The following is a 13,385-nucleotide window of genomic DNA, read 5'->3' on the forward strand; positions in this document are numbered from 1 at the left end:
ATCCTACTAGAGTGCGAAAAAATTAACAGGTTTTCTATGTACACTAATTTGACAGTACGGTAGTACCTCCCTGGATGGTTCCTGTCGTACACATATGGTATACACCACCGTCAGGATGGAGAATTATACACATGTGCAACATCTGGGTATCTTTATTGTAGACGTTAGACAGCAGAATTATATACAAAAGGCTGAGGGACTGATTATCTCATCTTTTGCATATAATTCTGTCTTCCCATTATGTGCTTGAATTTGTATAGATAGTCAATGGATGGCGAAATATCTACAATAAAGATACCCGGATGTTGCACATATGTCTAATTCTTTATCTTGGTTACTGTCGTCTTTCAGATCATCTACCCCAGGATGCGACCTACAAAACCACCTAACTCCAAGGTATATATATATGTTTACTGCTAGGTGAATATGGTCATGAGGTATCGGGCGACTTGTCCATTAGTTTCGCCTCACTTACTGACTGAACCCCAGTTCATTCCCTGGGCGAGTCTGTCCACGAGTCAGTGTTCCGTTCCGCGTTCATCCTCGTCCTTGTCTGTGGTATAGTTACCTCTTGCCCCTCACATAGTTGTGTCTGTACTGACTGTCTGCATGTCTCTGTCTGTCTCTGGAAGGTACTTAACGATGTGTCTCTCCCCCTCAGGTACGGGAACCAGCGAAGCACTCGTCATTTGAAGAAGACAAACGCAAGGTAGGAAGGAGAGGTTGAGAGATTTGTTGTAGTCTTATTCCGTAGTCTTTATATGTCACGCCCCAGACTCATGCCTGTGGACACACACAACCGTACCCACAAATACCCCATGGACACTTACGGTCATGCCCACACCCACATCCAATTCATCACAGACCATTCCCACCCATGCCCACACTGCCGCCTACTCTTCTCAAACACCTAAGGCTGCGGCTGAATTCTAGCAGCTAATTTTCTATTCATTCTTCTAGCCAGTACACCTCATCTTATCGGTTTGGGCCAACCTCCTCAGTTTTGGTTCCCCGAGAGGTGTACCGCATTTCATTGCTTTCCCACAAAAAGCCATACAACTACTGTATTTCAAGTTTAAAGCCCTAACAGCTCCCTCCACTGCACTGGCCACTGCCGCCACGCCAGCCCTAGATAAGTGAACCCCCATCCCTGACATGCATGTCATTTCTGCCATAGAAGTAGTCTATAAATGATATACTCTGATGGACTATTACAGTGCTTTAACAAGAACACTTGTTAAATATGTCTGTTTTGTCTGCTACAAGACTGACTACCTGTCACTGGGACACACATTGTGTTAAAAGAATACATATCATTTGTTACAAGAATACTTGTCACTGGGACACCTATACTTTGAATATCCCCCCTTTCACTTTTTTCTAAATATGGGCACAATGTTTACATTAGGTTGCAGATCTGCTAGCGATGAAGTGCATGATATTCCACAGAAGATACACAAGTTACTCTGTAACAGTTTTAAAATTCCCTTTGGTGAGAGAGAGAGAGAGAGAGAGAGAGAGAGAGAGAGAGAGAGAGAGAGAGAGAGAGAGAGAGAGAGAGAGAGAGAGAGAGAGAGAGAGGAATAGGGAGTAAGAATGTGATGGAGGAATGGGTGTGTCGGGGAGGGAGCCATTACGAAGGAACAAGACGGTGACCCTCGGGTGATTACCTCAACACCGATTGTTCCTCTTCATTAGTTATCATAAGAGGGAGAGTTGGGGAAAGAGACGAAACAGACGAAGAAGGAATATATGAGTTACGAGAAATGGTAGGTCTAGGGAGAGAAGAGAGAGGAGAGGAAAGGAAGAGGGGAAACGAAAGGGGAGTTGAGGAAAAGAACATTGGGAAGAGATATCAAATAAGACCTCATATCTTATATGTAGAGAACACTAAACTGCTTCTTAAATCTAGACAGATAAGATCAGAATAGTACAGCAGAAGGCTCTCTGCCTCTCCTCCACTCCCTCCGGCCACACTGCTGACATATAAGTAGAGGTAGAGAATTAACATACCGTGTTAAAATAGTGGCACAGATGAAGCAGAACTTGGAACTGCTACTAGTTTTACCACTACTGCTATTACTGCTATTTTCCCAAAAGTTCAATAAAAATAAGTTGCCATACATATTAATCGAATATCCTAATTTTGCTTACAACAAATAAGACAAGATGTAGATATAGATCCAGATGACTCTTGCTAACCCTTCCGGGGCCTAATTCCTAGGCCTTTCGTGTATCCATATGCTTTGGCGGTGCCGTCCACAGGATGGATATGGAGGTACACAATAAACTAGCCACTACCGTCCACAAGATAGATATGGGGGGGGGGGTACAATGAACTAGCTACTACCGTCCACATGATGGATAAGGGGCTTGCACAATAAACTAGCCACTTCGTTGGCAAAATATAATCTCAATCACTGTCCCACCATTATTCATCTATGTCAACTAGATGGCCTGGGACGTTCAAAAGCTAACCTGAGGGTTCAAGTGACCACTGTAAAAGACTGTGTGGTTTAACTTACCACCACAGCCAGCCCCGGGGGAGGAGCAGACTGTGTACTGAGACTCCTACATTGTATTTAGCTGAATCCAATATTTTCCAAGTACTTGTCCAACTGTTTCTTAAAGAACTTTTTTTGCACTTAAAGCTCCCAAGGGCGGTCAGTTCCAGTGTTTTATGACTGGTGACCAAAAAAACTGAATTTAAGTGATGCATGATAACAGTTGTAAAGTTGTAAGCTTGTAAATAAGCTGAGTTATGATTACAGATATAATCGTTTAAATTGAATGAGGTATGACAACAGCAATAAGTTTGTAAATTACCATAGATAACAGCTTCAAGCGTGTAAATTAAGACAGATAACAGCTGTAAGCGTGTAAATGAGCTGAGCTACGATAACAGCGATAAGCACATTAGCTGAAGTAAGACAACAAAGAGAGAATAAGAGAGAGTAGAAAAGATGAGGGAAATGGAATGAGGGGGGGATGGACTGTAAGGGGCAGGAGGCAATGACACGCACCTCCCCGGAAGTTACGAGTTGTGATGGATTGCTGGAGTCTGTGGCACGGTGCCTGATGGATCATGTGGCACAGTGCCTGATGGATCGTGATGGCTCTCTTTACGTCCCTCGCCTTCTCTTCCCACAACCCTTTTATGTACATCCTTTCTTACCTCACTCCTTTCATCCTTCCTTCCCTCCCACTTCCTCCTTCCCCTCTCTTCCCACTGTCTGGATCAATGACTGGCTCACCTAGAACAAACAGCGAGCGGTTTTGAACGGGAAAGAATCCCAGTGGCTGAACGCACATCCTACACCAGCTTAGAAGTGTTGTGTCAGGAGGATGAGGAGCCACCTTGAGATATAAACATCCTAAAAAGAAGAAAAAGGCACAATAACCCGCACATGGGAGAGAGAAGCTTGTGACGACATTTCGGTCCGATTTGGACTATTTACAAAGTCCAAGTTGGACCGAAACGTCGTCGTAAGCTTCTATGTGTGTGTTGTTTATAAGCATCCTATTTCTTTCATAATTCTAAATGAGTTTTCTTACTTTATTGGTCCCACAAGAGCAGACAACTTTATTGACGATAACCAACAAGAGAGGTCTCTCTTGTTACTGGTCCCGCAGTAGCAGAAAGCTGACCTGGTCCACGATAACAAACAGAAGCGTTATCTCACTGTTGATCCCACAGCAATAACAATCTTAATTTTTAAAGTGGTGAACCGGTAAGCCAGCGGAAGGCCTCGGTCAGATGACCAAAAGCTTCAGAGGCGGATCTTCACATCATTAACAACTCACGAAACCGTAATAACACGATTGCAAAAACCAGGCACAGGTGGAGTTAGAACCCATGGGAAGTGAGTTTTAGGACTCGCCATAGGTTCTAACCCCACCCATTGATACACTAAGAGAAAACACCATAAGTGTCCGGGGTCCAAGACTGTTCAACAGCCTCCCATCAAGCATAAGGGGAATTACCAATAGGCCCCTGGCTGCCTTCAAGAGGGAGTTGCACAGATACCTAAAGTCAGTGCCGGATCAGCCGGGCTGTGGTTCGTACGTTGGACTACGTGCGGCCAGCAGTAACAGCCTGGTTGATCAGGTCCTGATCCACCGGGAGGCCTGGTCGTGGTCCAGGTAGACTCCAGGTAGGTAGACCCGCACCGTCAGGAAACAGAACAAATGTTTACCCAAGATCCCACAGCAGCAAAAAAGTGACCTAGTCCACGATATCACAGAGAAAATACTAACTAATGGTCCCACAATAAGAAAAAAAATCTAGAAATAGTTAGACATAACAAATACAACTAAGTCTTTGTTACGCATACGTATTTCGCTACAGAAGCTTTGTATGCATGTTAATGGCTCCGGGGATCAGCGCCCCCGCGATTCTTGTTCCTGAAGTGTTTCAACTCCGATTTCGGAGGCCTGGTCTGGGGTCGGGTCACGGGGGCAACATTCCCAGAACCATTAACACATGTCTCTTCTCTACGGTATAAGCAGATCTAAAATGGCGTATGCTCTGCGTACAAGTCAATTACTCCATCCTGTTTGCATCTCGTCCTTGCATCCTTGCGCAGGTTTCTTGTCCGTGCAGGTCTGTTGTACGTGCAAGCCTGTTGTCCGAGCAGGTTTCTTGTCCTTGCAGTTGCCTGGTGCAAGTTGTCTGATCCCCGTGCAAACTGTCTGCTGCATTTTGCTCTCAATGCCAGGATGACAATAACACCAGGGTGACATTGCTATCACCCTGGTGTTATTGTCACCACCCTCGTAACAGTGACACCACCCTGGCGTCAGTGCCACTACCCTAGTGATGCCAGTGCCACCATCGCTATGTTAACAGTGTCAGAAAAGGAGCATGAGATATAAGCGTCCCAATAACCGATGTTCCACAGCATTTTTTCTCGCTAGTGACTTCGCTAACAGAAAAAAATGCTGTGAAAAATTTGGCGTTGTAATGGTTCTCGTTTAGTCTCCGCCAAATTAACTGTTGTGCAACGCCAAATTAATTGTGTGTTTGTGCATTTATAACTTAATGTTGTTGCTGCCGCTGTTTTTGTTGTTGGTGCTGGTGATGGTTTAGTTGTTGCTGCCGCTGTTTTTGTTGTTGCTGCTGGTGATGGTTTAGTTGTTACTGCCGCTGTTTTTGTTGTTGCTGCTGATGGTTTAGTTGTTACTGCCGCTGTTTTTGTTGTTGCTGCTGCTGGTTTAGTTGTTGCTGCCGCTGTTTTTGTTGTTGCTGCTGTTTTTGTTGTTGCTGCTGCTGGTTTAGTTGTTACTGCCGCTGTTTTTGTTGTTGCTGCTGCTGGTTTAGTTGTTGCTGCCGCTGTTTTTGTTGTTGCTGCTGTTTTTGTTGTTGCTGCTGCTGCTGGTTTAGTTGTTACTGCCGCTGTTTTTGTTGTTGCTGCTGGTGATGGTTTAGTTGTTACTGTTTTTGTTGCTGCTGGTGATGGTTTAGTTGTTACTGCCGCTGTTTTTGTTGTTGCTGCTGGTGATGGTTTAGTTGCTGCTTGTTTTTGTTGTTGCGGCTGTTATTACTCCTGCATCTGGTGAATTACTATAATCATGGGGGAGCACTAAACCCGTAGGATTATACAGCTCATGTGGGGAGGGATGTGGAAGGTATTCAGGCTCAATTCAGGGAACAACAGCAGAGATCCAATTGCCTAGATCAAGAGCCCCTCACCAGGGTCAAGGAACCTCCCTTGAGGGGCTGCAGCTGCTGCAGTAGCTGCAGGATGTTACTGCTGGCCACACGTAGTCCAGTATACGAACCACAGCCCGGCTCGTCGGGTACTGAGACCTAGACACCAGAGTCACAGAACATATTAAGATATGCAGAAGCGACGACACTTTTAAACATTCAACTAACTGTGGAGGCAAACATCGACAACCACCTTATGAACTTCCTAGAAACAGAACCTATGAAAGAAAGTGACAACCGCAGCAAATTATGTCTTGAATACGCAGTCCCAGCCGTAACCAACATCATCACGTAACTACTAGTTGTGAGTGAGAAGGGTTGGAATCCCATCCCCTGTTATATCTTCGCGATCTTCCACCTCACCTTCGACAGTATTTAAGACTCCATTTTCATGCTTCAGCTTCATATCGTTCCAGATAATGGAGCTGAACTCTTCTCCAGGCTGAGAGACTGATCACCTCAAATACTATTTCTCCAAGGTTGATGGACTGATTGCATAATTTTCATTACACTACTACACGTGCTACCTCTGTATTTGACTGAAGAAGCCTACTGTGTAGGCGAGCTGTTTCAACAATAAAGATACCCAACTGTTGCACATGTTTACCTGGAGAGAGAGTCTTAATAATCTTAATAATCGACATCAATCATCCTTCAAGAGCATCAATAATACTCTTAAGTGACATCACCTCAGGACTGTTTTACTAATATAAATACCCATGTCTTGTTCACTCTGTCAACTGATAAAGTTCCTGGTGGACGAGACGCCTTCACAATAAAATGTCATAACCCGTAATCTGTGCCTTATTTACATACCTTGATGGTTTAGAAAGACAGGTAAGCAAACACTAACATATTTATTAGAAAACGTTTCGATCCTGGGACCTTGATCACTTCTTGATCACTTACGTGTCTTTCTAAACCAACTTGTCGGTATTTATTACCAAGGTTCATACCACATACCTTGATATAGTTTTTTATAGTTCCTTGATAATGTGAGAAGTTACGAAAGCGTTCGGAATTTCGCTATTTTTTCACAGTGGTTGTTTTGCATACCTTGATACATCACTTAGGCTATTATAATGTATATCACTATATTCATCAATAATTGCACAATTACGCACACGGTTTTCAATAAAGTGATCTTAAGGCTGATCACGTAATTTGCATCTAGTTTTCCAGCTACTGCAAACAATTCCAGCTGATGGAACTTAGTAAATTTCTACCACCCAATGCAGGTGCCTAGATCAAAATGCGAGCTACGTGCAGCAACAACCTGACTGATCAAGCAGTCCACCAGGTCGGAGATCAGGTTACAAGGGAGATTATTCAGGCAATCGTCACCAAATAAGCACTATGTAAGTAAGTTCCTCCAACAATTTTTCCACAATGTTGGTGGTAGCGAGGGAGTAGTCTCCCACTCTTCTGGTTGTTCACCTGAGCAGTCTTTTTAGTGTTGGAGATTGGTGGGGAGTTGTCTCCAACAGTTGGAGTTGATCAGGCCTCTGCACCTTATTTCAAGCTGCCTTTTGCGTTGAGTTGAATGAATTGATCTGCGATGGGCCGTTCCCAGTCATGAACGTGGAATTACGTTGTCAACTTTGTGATTGATGGCGGCGGCTTTATCATGAAGGAGAAGCAAGTGAACTGCCGCCCCTCCCTCCACCACAGCCGCCTCTCCTCCACCACAGCCGCCCCTCCCTCCACCACAGCCGCCTCTCCTCCACCACAGCAGCCCCTCCCTCCACCATAGCCGCCCCTCCAACACAACCACCATCACGTCCGCCCATCCTGCAACCACCACCACTTCCTACAACATCCACCAATATCACCACTAATGTAACAAGCACCGTCATCACCACTATATCCGCCACCACCATCTCCACTATCACAATTACATCCACCACCAGCACAGCCTCCGCTGTCACCATCCAGTACCTCCCTCTCCCACCACCACCATTAAAATCACGAGTATCATCACCACAGCCCAGACTACCACCCACCACCACCATTAAAATCACCAGTATCATCACCACAGCCCAGACTACCACCCACCACCACCACCACCCTCCATCAGTGCCTCTTGCTTCTCCCACCAATTAACTCTGTGTGCGCTCTATGCATATTCGGAATATCGATGACTGGGGGTTCCTTAGTTTTCCTGTCTGGTGATAAGTGAGGTGCGGGTGTGGGAGAGGGCGGTGCTGGGATGCTGCCTACCCAAGCTTCCTCCTCTCCTGCACTACCATGGCTTCTTCTTCACCGCACATGTAAACACTATTTGCATATGTATACAGTTTTCAAACACACACACACACACACACACACACACACACACACACACACACACACACACACACACACACACACACACACACACACACACACACACCGAACAGGCCAAGTGGCTTATCGATAAGTGCTTTTTACAAAATATTAACTAAAGAGCCTGGCCCATGGCTCGTTTCAATAGTAAGACTCTCGAAACTCAAAGGTATACACACATACGTCAAGAAGTTAGAGAAAGTACAAAGGTTTGCAACAAGGCTAGTTCCAGAGTTCAGGGGAATGTCGTACGAGGAAAGGTTGAGGGAAATCGGACTGACGGCACTGGAGGACAGAAGGGTCAGGGGAGACATGATAACGACATACAAGATACTGCGGGGAATAGACAAGGTGGACAGAGACAGGATGTTCCAGAGAGGGGACACAGAAACAAGGGTCACAATTGGAAGCTGAAGACTCAGATGAGTCACAGGGACGTTAGGAAGCATTTCTTCAGTCATAGAGTCGTCAGCAAGTGGAATAGCCTAGCAAGTGAAGTAGTGGAGACATGAACCATACATAGTTTTAAGAAGAGGTATGACAAAGCTCAGGAAGCAGAGAGGGAGAGGACCTAGTAGCGATCAGTGAAGAGGCGGGGCCAGGAGCTGAGTATCGAACCCTGCAACCACAATTAGGCGAGTACAATTAGGCGAGTACAATTAGGTGAGTACAATTAGGTGAGTATATGTTGGTGTTGCGTACGAATAGAGGTTAGTGTGTGTTGCACAGTGGTGCAGGCGACGCTACTTTACAAATATATTCCTACAGGAGCTTCCGCTCAGTTAAATCACGCATACATTAGCGCGAGAATAATGCTTTCTAAGCTTACTCACGCTCACACATGCAGTCCCAGAGCTCACTCTCACTCACGCTCAGCGGTCATCGAGAAAATGCTCTAGGGCAGGTACTACTTTTATAAGGGATGTCTTTTCTGCTTTTTTTTTTTTTAAGACACCGACCGTCTACCACCGAGGCAAGGTGATCCCAAAGAAGGAATTACATTCACCATCATTCATTCAATAGCGATTACAGTTTGAATGACCCTCCGAAGTGCAACATATCATCCTTCAGATGGGTGTACCTTTGATGAGTTCAGAGTTTTTCTACTCCGGGTGTTTGCCTGGTCCAGCGGACACCAGTACTGTTTGGACTCAACTAGTGGGTTCAAGCTTAGAATTTGACGAGTACTGTATTTCATTTTTTCTTATAGACTCGCTCGTGACCCGAGTTAGTTGAGTGGAAAATTAATTAGTTCACCTGAGAGAGAGAGAGAGAGAGAGAGAGAGAGAGATTCAGCGTCAGAGAATAGCAGTGAAGACAGAAGCTACCTAAACGGAAAAGGACTACGTTATTATAGTGATTAATTAAAAGGGGCGTTGAACCTAGCTGGGGTAGGCTTGCAGAGACTTAAACATTAAAAAAAAAAGAGTCACCATGTGACAGAGACCCAGGCCGGGACTACTCCAGCGAAACACTTGAATTCGACAGAGACCTGTGTCAGGGGTGGACCGGTAAGCCAGCGAAAGGCCTTAGCCAGATAAAAGCTCCAGCTGCGGGTCATCATATGACTAAGACCGGCGTCAGGAAACACTTGTCCTGTTTCCTTACAAACCTTGTCTAACCTAACTCCTGTTTTTGTTGACGAACAAACTCCTGTTTGTTAATCAGCAAACAGAACGCCGCCGCCCAACTATGACCAGCGTGTCTTTTGGTCTACCTACCTGGAGTCTGCCTGGAGGGTGTTCCAGAGGTCGATGCCCCCGAGGCTCCAAGAAACTCTGGAGGAGACCATACTGATTACTTTGCCAGGCATCTACAATCTTGAGTAAGGCAGCCACTGAGGGCACGTAAACCTCCAATGTTAACCGGTTTCCTAAGAGACCGTGCAAAACACTGAAGATCAATCCATACCCCGGCCGGGATTGAACCCGCGGTCAGAGAGTCTCATCTTCTTTATGTAACTACTACCACTGGTACTAGTGCTGGTACTGGTACTAGTGCTGGTACTGCTGATGCTGGTTGTGGTGGTGGTGGTACTGCTGGTTGTGGTAGTGGTGGAGAATGGCGGTAATATGGAGGTGATTTGTTGATAGTTGTGTTGTTAGCAGATGTGTGGTTATAATGTCTGAGGATCTCACCTTCAAGGATCATAACAGTGCCACTATCACATGTGCGAGGAAAATGATGGGATGGATAATGAGAACGTTCAAAACAAGGTGTGCCAAGCCAATGATGATCATTTTTAAATCACTTGTTCTCTCTAGGCTGGAATATTGATGTACATTAACATCCCCATTCAAGGCGGGTGAAATCGTAGATCTAGAGAATACACATATAAGTTCCATCAAACACCTCAACTACTGGGAACACTTGGAAACACTTGACTTGTACTCAGTGGAGCGCAGGCGAGAGAGATACATCATAATCTGCACCTGGAAAATCCTAGAGCGACTGGTCCCTAATCTGCACACAGAAATCACTCCCTACGAAAGCAAGAGACTTGGCGGGCGATGCAACATACCCCCAGTGAAAAGTAGGGACGCCATTAGTACACTAAGAAAAAACACAATAAATGTCCGGGGCCCAAGACTGTTCAACAGCCTCCCACCAGCAATAAGGGGAATTACCAATAGACCCCTGGTTGACTTCAAGAGGGAGTTGGACAGATACCTAAAGTCAGTGCCGGATCAGCCGGGCTGTGGTTCGTACGTTAGACTACGTGCAGCCAGCAGTAACAGCCTAGTTAATGAGGCCCTGATACACTGGGAGGCCTGATCATGGACCGGGCCTCGGGGGCGTTGATCCCCGGAATGCCCTCCAGGTAGACTCCAGGTAGGTAGTTGGTGGTATTAGCAGCAACGATTACTGACTGGCGGTGGTGGCTGTGGCAGTGATCACTGATTGGCGGCGGAGGCGGCGGCTGTGGCAGTGATCATTGATTGGCAGCGGCGGCGGCGATGGCTGCGGTGGCGCCGATTACCGATGGTGAGGGCACATGCAACAATGACCTCTACGCTACAAGACAGTAAGGATGAGAACCATATTCACTCTTCCTGGAGCGTTATCTGACCATCTCACCTTCAATCAAAGCCACCAGGGGGAACTGAGTGCCAGAAGGGCGTATGTGGTATATACGGGGGAGGGATAGGTGGCTAGTGGAGTGGGAGGAGAGGAAAGGGAAGCGGTGGGGAGAGACGAAGGGAGAGGGGGAGAGATGTGGAGGAAGAATAAAGGAAAGAGGCGAGGGGAGTTGGCAATTAATTCAGGTGTGTTGTTATTGGCTTGTATTTCATGGCAACACTAATGTTGGTTGTTAATAGAGAGGAGGGGGAGGGTGGGGGGAGGGAGCGGGTGGGGAAAGAAGGGAGGGAGCGGGTGGGGAAAGAAAGGAGGGAGGGAGGGAGGGAGGGGGTGTTTTGATGAGGAAGCAGGAAAGAGAGGGAGATGTTTTGTGAAAGGGGCAGGGAAAAGGAGAAAATGTTTTTTGTGGAAGAAGAAGAAGGGAAAGATGTTTTGTCTTGTAGAGGAAGAAAGAGGGGAAGATGTTGTCTTGTTTTGTGGAAGGCGCAGGAAAAGGGGAAGATGTTTTGTCTTGTGGAAGGCGCAGGGAAAAGGGAGAGGGAATGAAAGAAACGGGAGGTATTTTGTGTTATGTAGAATACAAGGAAGAGAGTACTGAAGGTTGTTTGGAGAGGGAGTTAGAGTACTTGTTAATTTAACTAAAGTGAATGCATCATCAGTGTGCTGCTACCCTACTCTGTATGATAGTTACACAGTGTGAACAAGACTGTGTTTCTGTGTCACATTCCAGCGTGCAGGATGGAGTTTCATACGAGGTGCTGAAATCCGTCAGTCCTGAGCTGGGACACTTCAGTAGGGTAATGAGGATATCGTCAAGTATTCCAGTGACGGGTTCATCAGCTACGGCAGCTGCAAAGGTTTCGTTCCAGCAGAGCTGGAGTTACTATGACTTCGGAACTGTTCACTCTCAGGTTAGCCCTTCGAAAACTGCCGTGAGGGGAAGGGTAGGCTTTGATGCATCTTGGGGATGGGAGGGAGTGGAAGGATGCTTTCTTTTGAAAGTTAGCAGGGTAAGGGTTGGAGATCGTATCTAAGAGAGAAAAACTTTCAAAACACGACATGACAAGCCAATAATGATACTCTTTAAGGCATTTGTACTCTTTAGATTGGCCAGCCACTTTTAAGAGAAGAAACAACAGCTCTGGATGATGTAAAGAGTAAGTTCACTGTCCTCATCTATTTAGACACTCAAATTATTATTAAAACTTAAACTGCCACTTTCTATACTCCCGGAAGCGCAGGTGAAAAAGGAAAACTGTCGTAATTTTCACTTGGAAAGTACTGGAGGGACTGATTCCAATGTTACACCCTGAAATTACTCCTTAAGAGAACAGAAGGTATGACAGACTGTGTCAAACACCTTCAATGAGAAGTAGTGGCGTATGTAATAAAAAGTACACTAAAACAACTCAAAAAGCATAAAGTCTGAACGATTTTCAAATCCCTTTAAATATATGAAAATTACCTACAGTCTCTGTCTTCAATAAGAAACTTTACAAGTCTCTGCTAATTCTTCCTGATCAGCCAAGCTATTGTGCCTACGCCGGACTACAGATCACAAGTGCTCACAGTCTGACTGGCCAGACTATCATCCAAGATGCGTGCCACGGGGGCCATGATCTCCAAAATCATTACCAGGTGAGTGAGAGATGAAAAAGGGTGAAAAATATGGATGAGTGGGCAGAGATAACAGTGAGTGGTATTTAATTAGACGTCGTACATAAACTGAAGGGCTGTTGATGTGGTTTGGACACTTAGAAAGGATGGAACAAAATAGGATGAGTTGGAGGGTGTATAAATCTGTAGTGGATGGAAAGTGAAGTAGGAGTCGCCCTAGAAAACGTTGGAGGGGATGAAAGAGGTTTTGCATGCGAGGGGCATGGACATCCAACAGGCGAGTGCACAGCGTGTTAGAAGTGGAAGTGTTTTTTATGACTCGACATGCTGTTGGAGTGTGAGCAAGGTAACAGTTACGAAGGGATTCAGCAAAACCAGTTGGCCGGACTTGAATCCTGAAAGTGGGAGGTATAGTGCCTGCAGTCTGAAGGAGGGCTGTTGATGTTGCAGTTTTTTAACTGTAGTATCGGCACGCCTCTGGCAAGACAGTGATGGAGTGAATGATGGCGAAAGTATTTCTTCTTTTTCGGGTCATCCTACCTGGGTAGGAGACGGCCGATGTGTTACAATAAAACTTTACATTGGTTTTATATAGTAAATTATGTAAAACTGAACCTAGATGAAGAGAGAAAGGAGACGAGGGAGGAGAAAT

The 13,385-nt window shown here is 45.6% G+C and overlaps 1 protein-coding gene across 3 annotated transcripts in view; it reads left to right on the forward strand.

Annotated features, from left to right (window-relative positions):
• Positions 1-13,385, forward strand: part of LOC128702320 (AT-rich interactive domain-containing protein 3B-like) — a 221,708-nt gene that overhangs the window by 87,039 nt on the left and 121,284 nt on the right. For 2 of the 3 annotated variants that reach the window (XM_053796512.2, XM_053796513.2), the window contains exon 4: positions 662-709. The exons of the other annotated variant lie outside the window; for it this stretch is intronic. In XM_053796512.2, the coding sequence (XP_053652487.1) occupies positions 662-709 (48 nt within the window). The remainder of the gene's footprint in view (positions 1-661; positions 710-13,385) is intronic. 3 annotated transcript variants of the gene reach the window in all.

Source organism: Cherax quadricarinatus, chromosome 80 (genome assembly GCF_038502225.1).
Source record: "Cherax quadricarinatus isolate ZL_2023a chromosome 80, ASM3850222v1, whole genome shotgun sequence".
NCBI classification, from domain to species: Eukaryota; Metazoa; Arthropoda; class Malacostraca; order Decapoda; family Parastacidae; genus Cherax; species Cherax quadricarinatus.